This window comes from Diabrotica virgifera, chromosome 3, assembly GCF_917563875.1.
Source record: "Diabrotica virgifera virgifera chromosome 3, PGI_DIABVI_V3a".
Lineage (NCBI taxonomy): Eukaryota > Metazoa > Arthropoda > Insecta > Coleoptera > Chrysomelidae > Diabrotica > Diabrotica virgifera.
In genome coordinates this window covers 100401147-100426524 of record NC_065445.1, presented here as the reverse complement: position 1 = coordinate 100426524, position 25378 = coordinate 100401147, and the positions used below count along the sequence as shown (strand labels likewise).

Below are 25378 nucleotides of genomic sequence, written 5' to 3'. Positions count from 1 at the left end.
CAATTTATCTGTTTTAAATTTAGCCCATACGCTAAAAGTAAAACCAAATGGAAGACTCTCTAAAATGCATAGAATTACAATACGCTCAATGCAACATGTACTTACCGTGTAAAAACTGAAACAAAATATAAACGAATAAATAATTTATTAACAAATTATCCAGCATATCTTAATAGGGCTTTTCATCGAATGTCATTTGTTTCGGGCTTCTGTCATGTGTCACATAATATTAATATATCTACGTCATACGTCTTTGGTTTGTAACATTGTATATACCAATAACGTATGACGTAGATATATTAATATTATGTGACACATGACAGAAGCTCGAAACAAATGACTGTGAATGAAAAGCCCTATTTAACGCTGTCCTTTAAATTAAAAAGAATCATGAACAACTCATTTTCGGGATTACCTGTATGCAGTAGTATACATGAGCATCATTTTTCTTCACCATCTCATAGCTAATCACGTAGACTGCAAAAGCAATCTTAGAAGGCTAAAAATTAATTTAATTAAACTCGGTAACACACAATTAGTTCATTAATAGAAAATCAACACAACAACAAATAAAAACATAACCTCAAAAGGTTTTCAAGAAGAATTACTGCATTACTGCATTAAACTAGCTCACCTGAGCAAAAACGAATAAAAATCCCTTAACACGTTTCTTCAACTAAATATCAAAATGAAAAATCTTATTTTACGTGCCACAAAGCACGTAAACAATAAATGAGAAATTTCTTATGACAATTTAACCAAATATAAGCTTTAAGTCTAAGCTCCTCCCAATTTTGTGACGTCAGACTTAAACTGTCTGAAATGAAATTTTGTTTAAACGTATTTTAACGTCATTACTCTTACGTAATTAAAATCACCTACAGAAGACGTCTATATGACGTAATGTTCAAGCACGTGTATACATTCAACCAAAAACTGACGTTTCCTCGACGTTATTGACGTCACTTGGTTACCTGGGTACGGGTACATCCAGGGTCTCTCTTGCCTTTAATTTTGCCTTTTTAAATCAACTGTAGAAGTCGGTATTTATTATTAAGGCGAAATTACACGGTTCACTTTTGTCTTTCAATTTGGATGAAGCAACCAAATTGATCCATGTAAACATAAAAGTGAAGCATTCCATGTAATTGAATGTTGTCGTTCAATGACGTTGATAGAATCGAACATGCTCAATATTTTCACTTTTAGTGTTCAATCTTTAACGCAGTTGGACGAAAAATGAATGTGTAAACACAAGAATTGCACGATACTTGTAGAGTCGTTCAATGGAACTATGGAATTATAAAATACAGGGTTATAAAAACCGAGATCGTCGCAGAAATGCTATTAAATGGCTAATTGAGGATTTGAACGTTAGTGGTATAACCGAAGAAGACATAAAATTAAAAATTTAAAGTATCCGTACTCGTTATGCTGGCGAGTTAATAATAATGAGACGCTCAACCAAAAGCGGCTCTTAAAGCTTGTCTTCTTAATACCTATGTTCACACCTACCAACGACGGAACTTCCTTAGCTTCTTTTTCGATAATATTATTTTATTAAATGATCACAAATTAATGTAACTTCCATTAAACCAAAGTGATTCAATTTGGTTGAACCGTGTAATTTCTCTTTTGCGCATAATGTGGCCGAAGTAAGCCAATTTTCTGTTCTTTACGGTGTATTTTCTTTGTCTTTTCTTAGTCGCTGGAGAATAGTTATGCTAGTTGTGTGGTGTGTGAAGGGTAGTTCTTTCCTTACAACAGACTCAATAAAACACAGGCTAAAATAAAATAAATGTATTGAGGATATTTTAAAATTAAAATAATAAAATAAAATATTCTATCTTTGCCCCGTTCCGGGGAAAGCTCCCTTGACGGACGTCTGCAAAAAAATAGAATTATAATACTTTCAAAAGAAAATGCAATTAATGTAATACCAGAAACAATTACGCAGACTCTCGCACGTCAATACACTTCAATCCAGTGTAAGTACAAATACTCCCAAATCAAAATATAAATAATTACTATACAGACACTCATACAACTCAGGATCGGAGATGGCTTCAACTGTTCACTGCACGGTTAAACGGATCCTGTTTAATTACGAGCGGAGCATCTCTTCACTACAGAGCTCCTTTACCCTGATTGGCCTACCGGTTTAATACACTGGTTATCCAGGGAGCCTAGAGCTTTACGCCGCAATACTGACTGATCTTCATCAGTTCTCTTCTTAAATACCATTTCGTCGGTCCCTCACCTGGCACTAAATGGTAGTGGAGGGAGTATAAAGGGAGTGTATTGGAGTTGATGCGCTCACGTTACCTTGCTGGTGATAGGCTGAGAGGCCTATCGTTATACCCCTGTCTCTTGGGAGAGAAAAAAAATAACATACCTTTTTTGTGTATGTGGCGCATACAGCTGTGTGATGCCTTTTATCCTTCGCGGTTTCTTGATTATGTACAATCCTCCTTCCGTTGTTACATGTTATCCGGTGCCTTGTTCGTCATATATATGAGACCCTTAACATACGTCAGTAGCTCCACACTTCAAATGCTTCTAATCGTTTTATGCCATCTTCTGTAATACTTCAACTTTCTACTCCGTAGAGGAGGACACTAAAGACGTAACATCTAAGAAAAGAAAAAAATTATACTTTAATAAATAATCTTGTAGTTGTGATCTCATCCATGCTATTATCAGAGAACATTTAATGTTAGAGGAGTTGAATAGAACTATTTCACTTTTTTTTTTCAGATCATACTCTGAATTAATCTTAATTTTCGCCTAATTGATTTTTTTGTTTTTTTGTAAAAAAGTTTATGCTGAAGAATGGCTTAAGTCTATTTTTATAGCTTTTCCAAAGAAGCAGCGGGCAAAAAGGTGCGGCGAATATAGATTGTCTGATGTGCCACACATTGAAAAGTTTTAAGTAAAATCCTTTATAAAAAGGTATATTTATTAAAATTTCCTAAAAAGGGCTACATCACAAATATTTTTAGGAAATTTTTTAATATTTTAGGGAATTTTAATGAATATATCTTTTATAAATGATTTTACTTAAAAGTTTTTTGTGATATATGGTACACAGCCAGCTACAGGAAAACCTTTTTCCTTGTTGATTTATATTGAAAAGTTTCCTTCGCATTATTCATGGGAGAATGAGAAGGCATTGCGAAAAATACCTAAATAAAACCTAATTTGAATTTATGAATGCACTGGGTACCCTGGATGCACTTTTGGGCTTAAATCTTTTTATTAAAAAGATGAAGATGGAATTGATTTTGAATTAATTAATTATTACTTGATTTTTCTATTATTTATTGTGTTTACTTCTATTCATAGGTCTAAATCAGCAGCAGCTGCGGGTTTGTGTGCGTGGGTAATAAATATAATAAAGTTCTTTGAAGTATTTTGCGATGTTGAACCCAAAAGGAAAGCTCTGGCTGCTGCCAATCTCGAGCTTGCAGCTGCCCAGGACAAACTTAATTCTATTAAAAAGAAAGTCGCGGTGAGTATTATACCAACTTGAAGAATCCAACATGTCGCACCTCGACTTTAGAGTGATATAGCCCTAAAAAGTGGAAAATCTGTTTTTGGTCTAACACCTTTAAGCGTTGCCTCATTGTAGAATAATGTCATATAATTTAGTTATTTTATAATCTGCATAGTGCTCCTGTGTCGTTATTACCATTTCCGGATTTAGCTCTCTCAGCATTAGCAAGCGTGCCTCAAGACAGGTTGCGTTACGCTGTGATCGAGAGTGGATGTGTGATAAGTACCGTTCATTTTTAAATATTGTCTCAATATATCATATACTTCATTTGTTAGCCAACAAAAATTACTCAGCTAAAACTTCTCTAGAATTTTGAATATGGTTGCGTTAGCAATAGCGCCTTAAGGGTGAATTTCAGAGTAAAGCAATGTCAATGAATACCAGCATTAGATAACTGCAAACATAATTAACATGAGTGAAGAATTTGGTTAAATTAGATAAAGCAGTTGCAGAGAAAAAAAAATGAAGAGCTCACATAACACCTTGTTTTTGCTCTCCTGAAAACTTTGCTATTTCAGGGTTATGGCACTAATGAAGTCGGGTTGCAATGTGTCTTTGTATTAACAGAACATTATAGATTATTTAAAGTGTTAAAGATATATTATCTATACATAAACATACTCCAGAAATGCTGTAAAGACCTTGGGTTACATCGTCCTCCTTGTCTAATACCTTTCTCCAATGGGAAGGGAACGTCCATAAACTACGTCGTAAAAATGTTGGAGTTTTTAATACCCTCCCCCTTTCATTGTAAAGCGTCGTTTACAGTTGACCCCCCTCTCATACCGACGTCGCAATTGCAACTCATGACCCCCCTTTTTAGAGATTTTTTTTAAAATTCAATGTTATTTCTGGATTTTTTAAAGTTAGCTCTCCAAGTTTATTTACGAATGTATCCAAATCAGTATTACTATGTAACGCATTATTATCCGCGTTCTTTTTTCTCTCAATTCACTGTACAAACTAATAATTAGCTTTATTGGGACAAAAGACAACACTTTTATCGGAGTTCCTATGCTTTCTTAACTGCATCATATAAATCTAAATATTTACAGTAGGAAAAATGAAAGAATACCCATGAACGAACATATAAAACACGCTGTATTTTCCTGTCACCGTGTCACAAAGAAAATTGTCCAGTGCAAGTACATGTACTAATAATTGTTACATGTACTTGCGCTGGCCAATTTTTTTGTGTGACACGGTGACAGGAAAATACAGCGTGTTTTATATGTTCGTTCATGGGTATTCTTTCATTTTTCCTACTGTATTTTGTTTTGATTCCAATGCCATTTCTTTTATTAAGTATAAATAGATACAATGTACTAACTAAATAGAATAGAATAATATTTTATTTCTATTCATTTTTGTAGAATTGCTTCACACATTTTTGAGTATTCAGTAAATAAGTGAACAGTTTAATATTTATTGCTTCCAGACGTTGTTCTGAAAAGAAGAGTTTGTTTAAAGACATAGAACAATGTTTTATTGTTTGTTAGTCTGTATAAAACTGCTAGCAATATTATTAAGGCTGTGAGTGATAAAAACAAAATAAAAAATATGCGATAAAAATAATATATTATTGTGTATCAATTTGTTAATCAAAGATAGAATAAAAATTTTATTTTTTTCTATATAACGCGAGCACATAAATTTAATACACCCTGTATATTAATTTGTAACTATTTATTAGAAGTTAGCTTTTACGCAGTGGGTTTAACCTTAATGAGTTTTTCCCTGAAGAATTAAAGACGTTTGTAAATAAGGTGAAGTGAAAAGACAATTTATTTCGGATTATAATTTTAAAAAGATTGTTTTGTTACGGAAAAGGCAAAATCCACAGGTAATTGTAATTATTAGTTTTTAGAAAAATAAGGTAGAGAAATTTGGAATTTTAAGTCCTTTTGTTTAAGCCCAAGAATATTTGTAGAATTCCCGAAAAGTAATTATGATGAGTAGAAGTATTTGTTGAAAGAATGCATGGGTTTTTTCGAATGAAAAAGAGGAATGTGAAGAGAGAAATGTTTCTGATTGGCTTGGCAATTTGGAATGGGAAGAGAGAAGTTTGAATGTTCAGACAGTTTGGAAAAGGAGATTATTATGTGACCGGTTTCCGAGAAGAGCAGTCAAAAGTTTTCGTGAGTAGTTCAGAAGCAAGTACTAGTGGTTGTTTGATAGTGAAGAGTAGCTGAAAAGTGGAACGAGAGACAAATCAAATTGAGAAGAAATACCTCTTTGATTCTGTAAAGTCCAAGAGAGTAAGTTACAAGAACTATAGTTATTAAAATTATTTGTGACACCAAGTAAAAAAGATACTTCGGTCTCAGGAGATTATCATTGTGAGAAAGAGAGGAGAGAGTTTTGGACTTCATTGAACGAGTACTGGTCAAAAGAGGCCTGGCTCGTGTTTTGGAGAAATAGTTGCTGGTATGTTGCTGGATTGATGCTGAGAACGGAGAGGGCTTTGATTGGTAGCCTAACATAATCAACAAGGAAGAGCTGTTTGGGTCAAGAGGAGACATCATTGTGTGTGAATCAAAAAGGTCAGTCAATAACTTATGTGATAGATTTTCTTTATAATCAGAAGTTAATTTTTTTTGCGTAAAAGCATATGAATTAAGATTCCAACATTTCAAAAATTTAATAGGAAGTATAAGTAGTTTTGCGAATACCTAAATTGGTTTGTTTAGCTTGTTTTATTAATGGTATAAAGAACAAAGCGATAAATATTTGTTTAAATTAGATTAATTTATATGGTAAAGGTTTCATTTGGACAGTTATGCCGACAGGATTTAATTGATAAATTTTCAGAACATTGCTTTTGATAATAAAGGTATTTGTATGTGCTTATATATGGTATTTCTATTTATTTCCTTTTCCTATTTTATCCCGATAAGGATCAACTAAGAGATACTGAAGCCACGAGAAAGGATAAGTATAACCTAAGATAATTTACTTATTTTTTTTATGACAAAAAGGCACCCTGAGATTTTTCTTAATTTTTTATGTATGATTTGCGACAATTGAATAATTAATTAAATAAATACTAATTAATATAAAAGTAAGAGAAAGCAGATCATAACAATATGTACAAATTTTTTTTAATTCTAAAATAGGATATATTTTTTATATTCGTGAACTTCAAACGACGTCGGATGTGCACTCATGGCCCCCTCCCCCTTGTCGTATACCGTCGTAATAAGCAAAGCCCCCCTCCCCCTTTCAATGACGTAGTTTACGGATGTTCCAGAACTTGTTAATTTTTCCATTACTTACACAATACTTATTATATATTGAGTATCTTGTTTAGTCTAATAGTTTGAAATTTATATTTATATTCTTGTAGTCACTAGAAGAACAGCTAGCTAAGCTAACAGCAGATTTTGAAACGGCTACTCGAGAAAAACTACTCTGTCAACAAGAAGCTGATGCTACTAATGCAACTATCCAATTAGCTAACAGATTAGTAGGCGGACTGGCAAGTGAAAATGTCCGCTGGGCCGACTCAGTTAACAGGTATTTATTGTATTTATTGAGTTTATGTAAAACAATTTTAGCAGACCTTTAAACTTCAAGCGGGCGCGCTATCGTAAAATTTACGACAAAAACACGTGGTCGTACCTCCCACTCATACCACATGGTTGAGCGTATCGAGCTTCTAGGTTTGTCAGCACTGGCGTGTTCCTAAACTAATAACGTATCGGATGTAGGTACATACGCACAGTTGTTTGCTGTTTGATACCTTCAAAAGTTCTGTTATTCATAAAATTTCCCAGCTAACAATGTTCGTATATATAACGTCAAACAAACGTCAACATTTTGGGAGAAGTTACGTCAAAAGTTTCATCAAATTTAATCTAAAATATACGTATAAAAGTCACAGCGATGTTACGTAACAATTTTACGTTATTAGGGAGTTTTTGTTGCTACGTAACATACGCATCTCCGTATACGTAAAGCCACTAACGTGTCGTAGAGGATGAACGTTAAAATAGGTAGTTTTTGTGACTGCCTTAACGTAACGTAAAGCAAATCGTAAAGTAATTTTTAAATTCCGTTGACATTAAAAAAATAAAACAATGTTCACACAATATACAATTAATATACAAATGTAAAAAAAGATAAATGAATGATGAAATTGTATGGTTTTTATTGCTTCTATTTAAATATAAAAATATTATTTTTCCTTAGGTTAGTATTTTTTTATTTTTTGTTTATACTTACTTTTTAATTGTAAATTATTGTACCTACATCAGAATTCCAGTATAATGTAAATAGTTTGTTCATATTTATTTGAAAATTTTACAGAAATTAGCTCATTTATTTATCAAGTTATTAATTGTGGTGATCACTGTATTTCTTAAATTAATACAAGATTTGTTTGTTTTGCTTTATTAATAGACAACTTGAAAACAATAAAATTTTAAATCTATTATGAAGTTCCAATTTCCAATTACAAACACAGAATAATTTTACTCAAATAGACTAAACCAATAACCAATATAACCTTAAATATTTATAAACGGGTACTGGTAGTACGCTGATGAAATGTTCATTTGGTAGCCATTGGTAGGTAATCGCCAATCGGGCAAGATCCTCGTGTGCATTCGGTGACTTTCGTCTCGATAGGGATGCGTTCTCACGTACGTATCAGAGCGCTACTTTAGGTAATACGCATCGAGATACGGGAGTTCAATCATTAATGCGCAAGCGTATATGTCAAAAAGATGGGTTACGTTTACGTATTTGTGTGCACAAAAACTCCCTATTTCTACGTAACCTTTTAACGTCACAAAAACGTTACTTTTAGGAGAATTTTCGGTATAAATGATATTTATAAATAGGACTTAAAATTATTGTGTAAATAAAACCACATACATGATGCTGACACATTTATTAAATATTTGAAATAAACATTTATTATACATTGACTTTTATGTGAGAGAAAGAGACAAAATTATTAATAGCTACTTTATATTACAATACATAAACATACCCTTGAAGTAATCTTCATTCGTAAACTGCATGCACACTTTCATATAAGGACTAGGCTGCTTCCCCATTTTTAGAAGATATGTATTTCCATACATTTCGTTTTTCAACTAAACTGTCATTAAATAGAATTATATTTTGTTTGTCCTATTCAGGGAAATAATGAAACGATAAATTACTACATATTAGGTACGCTTTATCCAAGAATCACATTGCGGCACACAACAATAGATTTTTTGACATAACTCCATAAAAACTAACACGATTTTAATCACGGAAATGTAAGGTTAGGTATTGTATTAATGAAAGGTTCGAAATAAATACGCGATGGCGCTGCAATCTCAAACGAGATCTTATACGTGTCTATACATACCAAAAGGCCACGTGTTAGAGACGAATAAATTCATACGCATTAAAACCTACCAAAGAGCTACCTACGTTTCAGAAACGAATAAATTTATACGTATAATATACGTATTAAAATTTCGTATCAGTAATGTTATCTTGCAAGCTGGGTTACGACAGTCGCTGTTTCATGTATGTTAATAATATGCTCGTACCTTTTTTTAATGAAAATACATTGATTCTGTCTCACACCACTTATCAATCTAAGCGTTTACATTTTCGTAACAGGTATTCGTTGTCTCTCTTTCTTCTCTTTCTTAATTAACTGCCCAATATCCAGTTTCTTAGTCGATAGTCTCCAATACACGCTATACGTAGCCTACGGCGTCTATTGGAGACAACCGGCTAAGTCGGTGGTCACTTCAATTCGCCCCGTAATTTGAATTTGTTTTAGAATTACTCTATTTTACCTATTTTTTATTGTAAGATAGTTTTTGTCCTTCAAATTCTATTAAAAGTAACGAAAACTAACAATTTTCCTATATACGACGCGACGTGACGCCATGCACAGCCTAGAGCATCTATTGGAGACGACCGCATTAAATGCTAGCTATAGTCTCTTACAGTTTAAGCAAATTTTGTTTTCAGTTTCATTGAAATCTTTCTTTCACACATATCACTTGCTTCTTTTATACATCACTTGTCACCTCCTTTATACTGTAATAGGGGATGATAACGACGCAAACAGTATTTCAATATTTAATTTTTTTAGTTTCATAGAAAGTGGTAAAATGATGCCTGGAGATGTGCTACTAACAACAGCTTTTATATCCTACGTAGGTTGTTTCACTAAACAATACAGGTTGGATTTAGTACATAAAATGTGGCTTCCATTTCTCCGAAACTCTGATGTAAGTACCAATAATTATTAATCATTACTATGTCATATTTTTAATCGTTCTAGTATATTTTACAAATCATAAACCTAGAACTATTAGGCAATTAGATTTAAATTTCGTTTCAGCCTAAAGTTCCTCTTACAGAAGATCTAGATCCTCTTTCTTTACTGACCGATGATACCATCGTAGCAAAATGGCAAAATGAGGGATTACCAAGTGATCGAATGTCGATAGAAAATGCAACTATCTTGTCCAATTCCGAGAGATGGCCACTGATGATCGATCCACAGGTGAATAAAAGTTATAGAATTTTTATTTCATAAACAGTAATTTCAAAACTTATATTACCTCTTATAAATTTCCATTTTTTAAACGCTTTTCTTTACTTCAATAGTTTGCATCAAATCTTAGATGTTAATTTGACTGACTTTTCTTCAATGCAAATGAATGAAAATTTGCAGACATATGCATTCGCGAGAACAATACACGAATAGTCAATAAAAAAATTATGTTTATTAATTGTTTAAATAAAAAAATTTTTAATGGAAAATGCTTAAATTCTCTTGTTTTTTACAATGTAGAAATTGAAACTTTTACGGATTCTAGCTAATGATATGAACTATACATAATTTCACATTTTACGTTAATTGTTTACGTTATGCTTCATAAATAAACAATAAATACTCATATATTTGTTTATATTATATAAATCGGCGTTTATTCGTGTCAAATTTCAATACGATACGAAACAAAACTTCAACCAAAACTCGAATTCAAAAAAATCGTGTTTTTATCGCAGTCTTAGAAAAACCACCGGTAGAGACGTTTTGTGCTACAATTAACATTAGAATTCGTTTTGTCGTATTAATTAATTAAACGCTTTTCTTTAGTTTAATCGTTTGGGTCAAATCTTTGGACGTTAATTTGACTGCCTCTTCTTCAATGCAAATGACTAAAAATTTGCAGACATATGCATTCGCGGGAACAATACACGAATAGTCAATAAAAACTTTTTTGTTTATTAATTGTTTAAATAAAAAACGATATTAACGGAAAATGCTTAAATTCTCATGTTTTTTACAATGAAGAAACTTGAAACTTTTACAGATTGTAGCTAATTATATGAACTATACATAATTTCACTTTTTACGTTAATTTTTTACGTTATGCTTCATAAATAAACAATAAAGTTTCAAATTATTTGTCGATTCCGACTACTTTTCGTGTTTGTACATCTTATGTTTTATACCCTATTCCACGAACATACGCCTTTTTTGGATTACTTCGACAACGAATATTTTACTGTGCAAAATAAGAAGAACGAAAGTAAATTGCAAATTACATTGTTGTTTATTGGAATAATTATTAGCGCCATTTACTTTCGTACTTCTTATGTTGCACAATAAAATATTCGTTGTCGAAGTAATCCAAAACAGGCGCATGTTCGTGGAATGGCCCATATACATATTTTAATAAACATGACGATATATTTTAATGTTTGAAAAGTGTAAGACTAAAAAGTAAAACATAAAAAAATATGAAAAAATATTTTTAAGAAACGCTTTTCTTTAGTTACGAGTGACTAAAATTAAACAGTCAAACCTGCCATATCCGGATCAATGTGGCGACAGACCGATCCGGATATGAAAAAATCCGGATATCAAGACCACTACTTCTTTTATAGTCTCTGAAACGTTTTCTCCTTCATACATTCCATTAATCAACGCCGTTAATAACTTTCTTCGATAGACACGTTTTATAGATTCTATAATACATTATTTCGCCATCTTTTAGTTCTTTTAGTGCGTTGTCCAACAGCAGGACTTTCTCGGTAGATTTCGGTAAATCCGGACGGCGCAGAACCGTCCGGATATGTGGAAGCCCGGATATGACAGGTCCGGATATGGCAGGTTGTACTGTATTATAAAAAAATCAACTAAAAAGCAAAAAATAAAAAAATTGAAAAAATTTAACACATTCGTTAAAGAAAAGCGTGGGGCGAAAACCGTTTATTCGATGAAGACGCGCCACGCTTTTATTTGACAAATGTGTTAAATTTTTCCATTTTTTTATTTTTTGCTTTTTAGTTGATTTTTTTTATATGTTTAATTTTAGTCCATCGTAACTAAAGAAAAGCGTTTTTTAAAAATATTTTTTTCATATTTTTTTATTTTTTTTTTTTCTATTCTATCCTCTCGTAATATCGGTAAAGAGGTGATGGTTACGTTGGTGTATGTTATTGTTCATCATTTTCAGCCCCTAGCTGAGGTGGGGTTTTTGGCTTCTAGGTAGTTTAAGTAAGTTTTTCTAGGTAAGTAGTTCTCTTTCAAAATTTTAGATACTGTTAATATTGTATTGTCACGGTATTCATCTAATCGGAATAGTGGCTCGGCATTGCGTATTCCTGTTCAATCGCAAATGTTCTTGAACCATGACATCTTTTTTTTGGGAGGTGCGAGGGTGTCCCAGATGTGTCGGATTCAGTCCGGCACGCTTCACCGCGTGCCGAAGCGGCCTACCGACTAAACTCACCCCCTCTTTCTCTAGCCGACGGGTCTGGAACGGCACGGGTCTGGAACCGCACTTAGCGTGCAAATCTGACCCGGCGATCTTGCTCTTAACTCCCCTTTGGCACTTTTCGCGTGCATTCCATGAGTTTGGCGGCCTCCTAGCCTCCCCCCCACAAGCGGTGAAGCGACCGTCCGGCGCAACCCTCCAGCGGGTGGGGCGACCGGGGTGCCCCCTCACGATGGAACTAGCAAAACAGAACCAGTTGGTAATTACGAGTAACTCCAAACATTCTTACTTTCATCAATTCATTCATTCAATACACACATTCAATAATAATCTGAGACTTAAAACAAGGAGGCAGTTGGTGTAGGTTGGATGTAAAAGGTCCTCCCCCGCCAGCTGCCCCAGGACGGACACCGGTAAAACAAGGAAAACAGAAATCAAAATAGAAACAAAACGAGAAATACAAGAGGCACTCAGCCTGACTAGAAGGTAAAAGTCCTCCCCCTACTGAATGCCTCTTGAGACATGCACCACAGTTAAATAAGATTAGAATAGAAACGGTAAAATGTTATATAAATAAATAAATAGATCGATAAAACATAATAAATAAAATAAAATAAGGGCAGTCAGCGTAGATTGGATGTAATGGGTCCTCCTCCGCTGACTGCCTCGCATGACACAAACACGTTAAAAAAGTGAATAAAAAAATGAATAATGACGATTGGTCATCCCGCTTGCAGACGCCTCTCTTTTTCCTTTTTGTGCTTGATTGTCTTGGTGACAAAAGCAATGATCAGGTCGAAGTCTCTCTTGCTACTGACAGCTTTATCGATTAGATCATGAGGCTCGCCTAGAGGGGATCCCAGACCCAGCTGTAGTTCGGTACGCCCCGCGTGATATGCAGGGCACTCAAACACAGCATGCTGCGCGTCATCGTCATCCACCACTCCACAATCGGGACATAGATCGTCCCCGGTCTTCCCTATACGATAGGTAAATTTCCTAAACGATCCATATCCCGTCAAGAATTGTGTGAAGTAGTAATAGTTGACGCGCCGATGCTAGCAATCGTATTATCTCACCACATCCGGAATCAGGGATCTCGTCCAGGCCGCCTTCTCGCCTTCGGCTGTCCATTCCCTCTGCCACATCTACAGACTTCTCGTCCTTTCCTGTTGTCCTGAACCTATTGCCTCCTTGTCCCTTTGGTACATTCGGACTTTTTCTCCAGTCAGAATGTACACCGGCACAGCACCAGCCACCACCTGTAAGGCAATGGTTGATACGGTTCTGTACGTGCTGCACACTCTGATCAGAGGTTTTCTCTGGGCCCTAAGAAGCATGTCTTTGTACTTCCTTATTCAAAGGACGTATGCCACACTGGGGCCCCGTATAAAACTATAGATAGGATTGATTGTAGCATCACCGTTCTTTTCTGGGATCCTGGACGCCCTATATTTGGCATCAGCTTGTTTAGTGTGGAGGTCCTTTTTTCCGCCTTCCGACATCCTTCCTGTACGTGTTGTCCGAATGCAATCCTGTCGTCAAATATTATACCCAAGTATTTCACTGTCTTCTGGTGTCTTATTGCGGAGCCTTTGTATTCAAATATAATATCATTTCTTTTTCTCAGTACCCTCAAGATTATGGCTTCCGTCTTCTCTACTGCTAACTTTAGGTCGTTTCTTTCTATCCAAGCCGCGGTCTTTCGTATTGCTCTATTTACTTTTTCTATTATTCCCCCATTCGTGTCGTCTTCGATTACTTCTAGTTTACTTCTCCACTCCTCTCTCCTGGTTTACTTCTAGTACCCCATTATATAATATATTCCATAGTAAGGGTCCCAGGACTGACCCCTGGGTACTCCCGCGGTCATCTCTTTCTTCTTTTTTTTTTCGATATGCATACGGTTCTGTCAGATAAATAGTCCTTTATTATGTTGGACACATATTCTGACATGACATCTGCTTCATTTCAATTTCTTTGCGGCCCTCGATTTTACCTTTCATGATAAGCTGAAGGATTTTGTATCCGTCTGTCTAGGATATTCGGAACATTCTTCTATACAATTGATCGTAACAGTCTTTAGAGTCCTGGTCTTGGTGTCATGTAAAAACACTGACCAAATATAGAATTTGATGATTCTTTGATGTAATTTCAGGTTTAAGCTGTGTTTACAGGAGAATGATATCAACATAATTTATGTTTTGGAAGATAATAATTTTCAGTAGCATGCTTTTAATACAGATTTTCCAAAAAGCTTTTTATGAAAGATATTTTTTATAAGATATGTTTTATGATTAATTACAGACACCTAAAAATACTTATTGTCCTCCAAAAAAAAACATAAAGTAATTTCTGTTACAGTTGCAAGGTATAAAATGGATAAAACAAAGATATGGGGACGATCTTAGAGTTATTAGATTGGGGCAAAAGAGCTACTTAGACGTTATTGAAAGATGTATAACAGAGGGAGCAATAGTGTTATTGGAGAATATTGAAGAAAATTTAGATCCGGTTTTAGATACGTTGCTTGGAAGATACCTTATTAAGAAAGGAAAGTAAGTATTTTTTTCTGATCTTCGCAGTAAAAAATATATTCTCTTTGGAGAAGGATTTGGTTCCTATGCCCTGCTATTATTTAAGTTACAGTTCAATCTAAAATATAAAATGTAGTTGCTATTTTATTTATAAAGCTACAATATATCTTCGAATAGCATTGCAAGTAAAATGGAAGGACTGAAGAAATACAAAAAGAAAGGGCAGAAAAGATGGAGTGTATAACTTGGACATCTAATGAGAAGGCATCCGAAGATAGAACAAACCCTTATCAAGAAAATGGGAAGGAGAAAATAGAGATGATCAATATTTTTCCTCACCGTTGTAAATTTCGATACTGTTTATCTAATATAGGCGAATATTGTTTTTCACTTCAATTCAATTGTCATCTAAACAGATATTCAGGCAGCGCCTAAGGCACTCAATTCTGTATAAGTCAATTCTAAGCTAGTATGGGATCGTGTGGGTGCCTATAAACTAGGAGACCATAGCAAGGTTCAGGTAGCCTGGTTACCAGGGCACGAGAGTTATAGAGACAATGAAAAAGCAGATAAAATTGCCAAACAAGGCTTATTAATGGACCGGAACCCTTCCGCGGCATTGCAAAGACATTAACAAGAATGGCTATAAGAACGTTGTTAGCACACAAAACTCTGGAATGGTGAAGGAGTACACCGGCACAAAGACAGGGGAGACAGATCATTATACAAAATAGTCAAAGCCATAGGTCTGTTAAACACGGTAACTGTAACCTGAATAGGCAATTAAAGCTGATGGGATTGATGATCTAAGCAGACTCTGTCATATAGAGTAAAAACAGCAGAGCATAGTTTGTGTCAATGCGACAGCCTGGAAAATGTGCGGTTCTTTGCATAAGTTGAAGAAAAGCCACCGGCAAAGAACCACATGGAAGGCACTGATGCATCCAGACGGGGGTCACGGGGCATGACCCCCCCAAAATATTTGAAAATCCACTTATCCTATTGGTGGTAAGACTAAAAGTGATCTGTCACCATCAAGATCCATGACCCCCCCCCCCACAAAAAAAATTTATCTCTTTTAAAAGTTAGGCTAGAGAATGTAATCTAGGAAAGGAGGACTGCAATAGGTCTGAAAAGGTCGCAGTGGAGCCACCTTATTGAATACCTTTTTTTTTGGGAGGTGAGAATCTTCAAAAGACCGTCTGGGAAGGTGTTCCAGGTGTGTCGGATTCGGTCCGTCACGCTTCACCGTGCCGATCCGCCTACCGACTAAACTCACCTCCTCTTCCTCCAGCCGACAGGTCTGGAACCGCTCTTGGTGAGCATGTCTGACCCGTCATCCTTACTCATAACTCCCCCCGGGCACCCTCTGCGTGCACTCCATAGATTAAATGGCCACCCAGTCGCCCCCTCCCGCACACACCCCGCACAAAGACCGGTCCGTGAAGAGGACCGTCCCGTCCAGCCCATGTGCGGGTGGGGTTATTGAATAACCTATATTTATCTATCTACCATATACGTATTTAATTTTACTCAGTCTTATACCACATTTATTTTCTTTATAAAAATTTAAAATTGATATGCACATTAATTTGACATAAATATTTCATTTATTTTTAGAGCTATTAAAATAGGAGACAAAGAAATAGAATATAACCAAAACTTTCGATTAATTCTTCATACAAAATTGGCAAACCCTCATTATAAACCAGAAATGCAAGCACAGGCGACTTTGATTAATTTTACAGTAACCAGAGATGGACTAGAAGATCAACTGCTCGCTGAAGTCGTTAAAGCTGAGAGACCAGATTTGGAGGAATTAAAGGTTAGATAAATTATTTTCATTTTTTTTTTTTCATAAGAAATTCGGAAAGTCGTATTTACCACTAGAAGCACCAGCATTTTTGCATAGGTACCTAGAAGTACCGGAGCGGTCAAGATGACGGGTATTAGAATTTTATATCACCAGTCGTTTTTGTATCCTTTTTTACTTGAAAAAAACCTATATTGTGTTAATACCTACTAATAAAAGACATATTTAGTTAATTTAAATAAATTATTAAATTATTTAACCACAATTTATGCAGTAGCAAATTTTTTAAATTTGGCTTGTACAAGATATACACACAAAAATTTTATATAGGTATATGCCTTTCACATGTTTTATTTTTGTTGCAGTTCCCTGTTTGCCACTGCTTACGTTTATTATTTAATTCAGGTGTTGTATCTCTGATTTGTACTATCTAGAACATGTTTCATCATTTTTCCCTGGTACAACTGGTTTCCATGGTTAGCTCAAGTCTTCGTGTTTGAAAATTTAGATTTGTATAATTCCATCTTTTCGTTTTTTTTTTATTGACGGATAAATATCCTTTATTGCTCGGGTTATTGTTATCAGCTGCAACACTGCTGGTAGCCTTCTTTCGTAATACTTTTTATGCATCATGACAGTACTTCCTTTATTCATAAATGGTCCCATTAGATAGCTCTACTGAACTACATGTTTCCCTAGAAGTTGATTGTCTGGTCGTTGTTCATCTATCCCTAGGAGGTAAGGAAATCCGTTCAATTAATATTTGGACTAGACATTAGCTGTAAGCCAGAATTTAATTCCAAACTTATCAGGTTTATACGCCATGTACTGGGTGAAGTGACATTTTGCCTTCGTGGGAAAAAGCTGTTCGTCAATAGATATATTTTAGCCAAATATAGGTACAGCAAAATATACAATTCTCAATAGATGGGTTCCATATTGCTGACGCAAGTGCAAATTTATCTGTTAATAATCGCTCAGATCTGGTACTTTTTCTCCATAGTAAGGACGGCATTTTTTTATAGGTAGACATCAATATATTCAAAAAGTAATTACACTAAGTACCTACCTGTAAAAGAGAAATTGTAATCCTTAAATAGATGTACTAAAGTCCTAAATTATCAAGTTTCCAAAATCACTATGAATAGGTCATACAGAAGGTCCAAAATAGAAAGCAGTCAAAATGACTGCCCTGGTGCTTCTAGGTATAGAGTAACACATATCAAAAAGTAATTACGCTAAGTACCTATAAAGGAGGAATTATAATACTCAAATATATCTAGGAAAAGTCCTAAACTATCAACTTTCTAAAGTAACTATGAATAAGTAATACAGAGGGTCAAAAATAGAAAGCAGTCAAAATGACCGCTCTGGTGCTTCTAGTGTTAAATTACGCTCATTCACTCTTTTTCGTTAAAAAAAAAAACATCTTTATTGTAGAGCTTTTAAAAACACGTAAAACAACTGCCAGCTTTAGTTGGTAATACAATTTATTTTACAAAACTTTTCAATAAACGTCTAGCTATTGTTAGTTTTATGAATTAATGTCAAAATCACAGCAATCTATATCTACTGAATGTACTGAATTACTTCAAAACTATTTGGCACTGAGAAGTTTTATTTATTTAATTAAGGTCTTCGTGACTAGATAAACTTGCATTTTACATAATATGTTATATGTACATATGTTACTTATATACTCCGTCTAATATACTTACCGTTGCACGTTATCCGCGTCATAGCCCGTGACGTCACATGATACCAAGACGACATATTTAGGCGGCAGGTGTGTCATTTTTTAGAATCATTTTGCCGAGTACACTGGAATTACAGCCACTAGACATATTTTATTATAAATGCGTAGAAATAATATTTGAAGATTTCTATTAATGTTAACTTAAAGAAATACACAATAATATATTTCATTTAATTTGTATAAATGGATTATGAAGCGTTTTTATGAAGCACATTTGTTTGGAACACACTGTAACTGTAATCGAACGAAGGTGGCATTTTGTCATAAATTGGAAACATTTATTTGACAGTTGCGTATTAACACTTCAGATTTGTTTTTATTCTTTACTATAAATATTTGTTTTATTATATTATTGTTTTTATTATTTAGTTTAACGTAAGATTATAACTTAATTCTTGTTTTCTATTTCTAATGTTTTTATTTATTTACATTGAATATTAATTTGCTTTGTTATATAATCCACTTGGCAAAAATTATGTGATATATTAGATTTAAAATGAATTTAAGAATTTTTTGTAATGGGGCAACAATGTCAACTTAGATCTCTGACGTAGATAATGACGTGCAACGGAAAGTATATTAAACGAACCGTATGTTATATGAATATTAAACTAGTATTGAAATGAGTATTCCAAATTTCCAATACTTACTACTACAATATATATAATAATATAGAGTGTTATTTTTAAAAAATCAAATTGCAAAAATATTGCAAAGTATGCGTTTTCCGGTTTTTGTACAATTCGGACCATCGATTAAGAGATACCTAATGACGCGTCTTAGATATATCAGTAATATAATTTTCTTAGATTCTCTAAGACTTAAAACATGTTCCTATTTTAAATAAAACTATGATTTTTGTTAGTTCTTTATGTTATTCGCTGTGAGTTTCGTCGGTAGCGCTCTCTCCGGTTTAAAACTTGTATTTTTCTGGTAAACATTTTAAAGTTAAATGCGCAAAACTGCCACTAACAGCGCTGGCGAAAACTATTTAATCCCCTCACAGGCTACCCTCAAATCCATCGGCTCACAGCGAATAGATAGTAGATTAGTACGCTAGAATATTTTTCTAATTCAAAAGAGCACTTTGACACGTATTAATAAGAAAGTTTTACATTATTGTAGGCTGATCTTACTAAGCAACAAAACGATTTTAAAATCATTCTTAAGTCATTAGAAGACGATCTACTTTCGAGATTATCATCTGCTGGGGGTAACATCTTAGGTGACACGACTTTGGTTGAAAATTTAGAAACTACAAAACGTACGGCTGCTGAAATTGAACAAAAAGTAGCAGAAGCGAAAATTACGTCTGTGCAGATAGATCAAGCTCGAGAACATTACAGACCAGCTGCAGCTAGAGCTAGCTTGCTATATTTTATACTTAACGAATTGAATACTATAAATCCAATTTATCAATTCTCGTTAAAGGTGAGTATTATACATAAAAATATTTGTACATAATTACATCCCGAACCATTCTGTGCTAATCATCAAATTTGTCCCTACATAGTTCCATGTTCACCCTCTGCAATTGTTCAAATCTTTGCTGAAGCAATTCGTGAAAAAAGATTCTTGACAAGTGAACTCCAAGTTGTAAAAAAAAACAACACCACGCTTAAAACAGCTGCGGTACGGAGAGGTAGTAACAACGAAAGAGGTGGCTGCTAGGTTCAGAGAAGGTGAGAATAGGAAAACAAAACGACCCAGAACAGTTCCGAAATCAAAATCTAGCAAATCTAACACTACAAAAAATAAGTTAAAGAAAACATCTAGAAGTTCTTCCAATGATAAATCCAGTGACACAATGTGTCTCTTCATGATGAATCCGATGATTCTAAGTTTGTCAATTCAGACACCGAACGGAGTTCAGATGAGGATTTAAGAAAGTCGAACCGCCATAGAGCTCAAGTACATCCCAATGGGGGGGGGGCTTATCACCTCTAAAAGCCTGCCTAGTTACGCCACTGAAGAAAGTGGCCTTTTCACAAGAGAATATAAAAGCCGAAGCCAAAAGTCTTGATTGCTCGAAGGAAGAGAGAAGGAAGAGATGAACTTGCCACATGAAAAGATACAAGTTGGTGACTTTATAATTGTGAATAACTTTATTTCGTCGGCCTAATATGAAAAATACATAAGTCCAAAATATTCAATTTTAGACTTTTGATGCCATCTGTTAGCATTATCCAAAAGCTATGTACGGCTCTGTTTTATTTTAATATAGTTTACTAGATTTTGCTAAAATTGTGAATATAAAATCTGCAAAGTCCCACAAGTCCACTGTTGTATCTACAAGGTACAGGTTAAAATTACACAACATATTTTTTGATAATTAAACTAATTGATTACTAAAACGGACTTATGCAATTTTCACATTATATTTACTTATGCACAAGTGGAGTTATGCACAATAAATTTTTCGGCTCTACTGTAAAATCAGATATTTTGGACTTAACACTTTTCACATTAGGCCGAATATTTACAATCTCGCTACTGTTACAAAATTATGTAATGAGTTTGTATTGACCCAAAATAAACTTATTTTCAAACACTATTGGGTAATTAGTTCGAAAAAAAATTTTTAAAATAGTCAATCCTTTGTAAAAATCCGTCAGTTCGTTCAAGGACTAGTGCAGTCTGCAACTGATTTTCATTCATTATTAAAAATTATGTGGAGAAAACACTATGAAACCGAAGTATCCAGTTTTCAGAAAACTACAAAAAACACATAATAATCGTAAACTACGAAGACCAGAGGCAGATAATTCATTATCTGCTTATGTAACAAAAATCGACAAAATTATTCAATATTCAAATTTTTAAAAATTTTCTAAAAATTTGTAGATACTTAAATTTTAATATATGTAATTCAAAATTTGAACAATTAGGGGAGGTCCAGGAGAGTTAAACTGCTTTTTGATGAAAGTATCGTATATTCTTTTAAATGAGGCTACTGATTCAATTGTAATAATAGGTAAACAGTAGCATACTTGTTTGAGTATACTCATACATAATTACTTATTCCATATTATACACATTATTCCATATTATACAAGGACAAGAGACAAACATCCAAAACCCAGATGAGAATAACCACATGGAACATCAGATCGCTCAACACAAGAGACCAAGAAATAACCGAAGTGTTGAAAGAGAAACCAATATGTACTTACCTATATGCATTCTACAGGAAACAAAAGAAAGGAAAAGTACAATCAAAATTTGGTGAATATATACCTTAGTATACTAATCTACATTGAAGTAGCAAAAGAAAACAGGGCCAAAGAAAATGTAGCCGTGCTAATAGAACAAAGACACAAAAATCACATCAGAGTGTCAATATGTACCTACCTATCACAAAGGATTGTAAGAGCAAAAATAAGAATGGAGAAGGAAGACCTGAACATCATCGGAGTGTACGACCCAGTAAATAACAAGCCTCAAACAACAAGAGAAATACGACGAATTGCAATAAGTAGGTAGTAGATCAAATTCGAGGAAAGGTGATAATACTATGTGATTTTAACGCTCGAATAGGCAACAAGTAATACCGGAATAAAGCAAAAATATAATGAAAATGGAGAACTGATGATAAACTTCTTCACTGATAACGAACTTAAAATAAACAACACTTTTTTTACCACAAAAACTAACAAAAATATACATTCAGCAACACCCGTGGACAAAGCGACAAAGATCTATGATAGATTATGTCGTAACCAACATAGTGTCGATAATACATCTATCAAAAATAATCGACATAAGATGCCTTAACTTAGCAGACATAAGTAGTGATCATAGCCTAGTGTTATGTAAAATAAGAATCATCATGAAATACTTCACACCCAAGAAAGCACACAAACAAAAATCAGAGTCGAAGGACTAAATATGGAATCTACGGAATACTTATACAGAAAAAGAATATCAGAAAAGTTCGATGTGAAATATTAGAAAACCATAACATCGAGGAAAGCTGGAACAACACAAAGATAACGTAATTAACGCAGCAACTGAATCACTTAATTAAGAAAAGAAATTTTCTTAAGAAAAGGAATGAATACTAACATATCAAAAAAGAAAACCACATGGTTTATAGAGGAAGTGAAGAAAAGAAGAAAGCTATTTACAATAACAGAATACAGGGGGTTTGCTTCACTGATACTAATGACCAGACAAGAGAAATCAAGAGGCGAATAGAGATAGCGAGACAATCGTTTGTCAAAATGAAAAAGTTCCTATGCAGCCGGGACATAAATATAAACTTAAGAACAAGAATGTTAAGGTGCTATGTTTTCTCCGTTCTGCTGTACGGCATGGAAGCTTGGACAATGAGAAAGATAAACATCAAAAACATTGAGGTATTCGAGATGTGGTGTTACAGGAGAATGTGGAAAATACCATGGACAGAAAGAGTAACAAATCGAGATGTTTTGATGAAGATGGGAAAGGAATACGAAGTCATAAAAACCATACAAATGAAAAAACTGGAATATCTAGGCCACATAATGAGAGGAGAAAAGTACTCTCTGCTAAGACTCATAATCCAAGGAAAAATCTCGGGAAAGAAAAATGTGGGAAGTAGGAGGATTTCCTGGTTGCGAAATTTAAGGGAGTGGTATGGGTGCAGCTCAATACAGTTGTTCGGGGCTGCAGCCAACAAAGTTAAGATTACTGTGATGGTAGCCAACCTCCGATAGGAGACGATACTGCAAGAAGAAGAATGCAGAATAAAACAAACACATCAGGCATAAAACCACTACAAACGAATCAGAAACAAATACTTTAGTCAGGCAAATAAAAAGGGAAGACTGACAGAGCTTCTCAAAACAAATTGAAAACAACCCCTACGCAACACATAAATAAACATGGAGAATAATCCGAGTATAAAAAATAGATGAATTTCTCTATCTCAACGGTTATTCAAACTGCCAACTTTTCCTCAATCCTTTCCTATAAAATATGCACTAGTATAATTTATTTTTCGTTAGGTACTTATCTAGACCTTTTGTAGGCTTTCAGTGTAGTATTTCAAAAAGCAATCTCGAAAGCAGATCAAGCCGAAGATGTGACGACAAGAGTAAATAATTTGATATCCTGCATTACTTTTTCCGTCTTTCAATATACTACAAGGGGACTATTTGAATGTGATAAACTAATTTTTGCTTCTCAAATGACTTTTCAGGTCAGTACCTACTAAATATTAAGATTACTGTGAGTGTGATAATGGCTTGGAAGCAGGTCCGTTAGCCATAGATTTTTATTTGTGTTTTACCGTGATATATTTAGATTTGTTATATTTTAGTAGATAGGTAGCCACTTGAGGATACTTTGACCTCTGACGGCACGCCAAGGTGGCCGCTGCTCGTTACCTAATTATAGACCCACAACAGGCCCGCCGAGAGGGAGGTACAGCCGGTACATTTTACCGGGGCCCGGCGATATAAGGGGCCCGGCGTCGATCAGACGAAAGACGTAATTTTTCCCGTTTTTTTTTTGGTTCCTCACTTTATGTGCATAATGCATTTTGTTAATACTCAGCTATTAATATTACCTTTACCTCTATTTTGAAATATAGGGCGTATTATTGAGGCGACTGATAATTTTGAGCCCGACGCAATATTTCGCTGTGAAATATTTAATATTGTCATAGATTGCATAATAAGCAGTTTAACCAGAAGATTTAATGCGGTAATTGAAATTCATTCGCTATTTACCATTTTATGAACATTGTAAGATGAAGATAACACCAATAATAATAAAAAAATAAGACAAGAAAAAAGATAAGAAATAAAAAAATAAAGAAATAAAGCGAGTTTTATAAAGACGATAGAGTCTTCAGAGTATCTATGGAGACGATATAGAGATATACAAGGAGAATAGTTGTGAATCTCAACTTTCTCCAATAGATTTACTTAATAAAATTAAACATCCCAAATTGGAATCATTATTTCCTAACGTCGTTATAGCGTCAAGAATATTTTGCACATTACCGGTGGTAGTCGCAAAAGGGAAAAGATCCTTTAGTTTTCTTTCTCGCATAAAAAATACTATGAGATCTCCAATGAAACAAAATCGGGCTAATCGGGTAACTGGCCTAGCAACTTTGTGCATTGAGAATGATTTGGTAAAATCCTGCGATTTTTCGAAAATTATAGACATCTTTGCCAATCAAAAACCTCGAAAAGTAGGTAGGTACCGATATTGTAAATATTTTCACTGCATATTATAAAACTATAATCAAAAAATAAAAGTTATATTTGAAAAGTTTCTTATTATTTATTATTGATAATTTTATTTCTATAAAAATTAAACAATTTTTGCGCTATTCACTTTTTGCCGGGGGCCCGCTTTTCACTTCTTACCGGGCCCGCTCATCTTTCTCGGCGGCCCTGCCCACAAACCCTCGTGACCTATTACCCATTAATTATTGTAATAGACCCAGCCAAAGCTGAAAACAGTAGCGCAAACGTAATTCTCTTTGTTGTTCATTTTGATACGAAGTAGGTACCAGCAATCTTTACGAAGTTGACACGATCAAAAGATCGATTTGTTTATATATAGGGGAGAGTTGGACAAAACTGGGTAGATTGATAAAACCGGGTACCCCTTAATTCTTCTAACTGTCTATTAGACAATGTTAAAATGATAGTGTCCCTTTACCACCAACAGTCGTGTGTATTCATTTCTACCTCATTTGAGTAATCTGTGCCGGAGCAGTAAGACCTCACCTGTTTTTTGATGCAGGAAACTCGATTTTTAAGGTAAGTTTATAGCTGTTTTCTCCTTTAATGAATAACTAATAGCCATTTCAAAATTTAATACATGTAACCTAGTATATTACCTACCTTTAATTTGGCCAAAAATTTTGAATATTATTTCATAACTAAAAAATTTAAATAACATTTAATGTCTTGTTTACGAGTTTGACAAAACCGGGTAGTCCGAAAGTCGACAAAACCGGGT

At 34.3% G+C, this 25378-nt stretch overlaps 1 protein-coding gene across 1 annotated transcript in view; it reads left to right on the top strand.

Moving 5' to 3' along the window:
- The window catches only part of LOC114342807 (dynein beta chain, ciliary), a 399165-nt gene that overhangs the window by 210482 nt on the left and 163305 nt on the right, over positions 1-25378 (top strand). The window contains exons 35-42 of the mRNA XM_050645369.1: positions 3346-3511; positions 6903-7072; positions 9666-9804; positions 9918-10082; positions 14674-14867; positions 16467-16671; positions 19541-19846; positions 23427-23597. Coding sequence (XP_050501326.1) covers positions 3346-3511; positions 6903-7072; positions 9666-9804; positions 9918-10082; positions 14674-14867; positions 16467-16671; positions 19541-19846; positions 23427-23597 — 1516 coding nt within the window. The remainder of the gene's footprint in view (positions 1-3345; positions 3512-6902; positions 7073-9665; positions 9805-9917; positions 10083-14673; positions 14868-16466; positions 16672-19540; positions 19847-23426; positions 23598-25378) is intronic.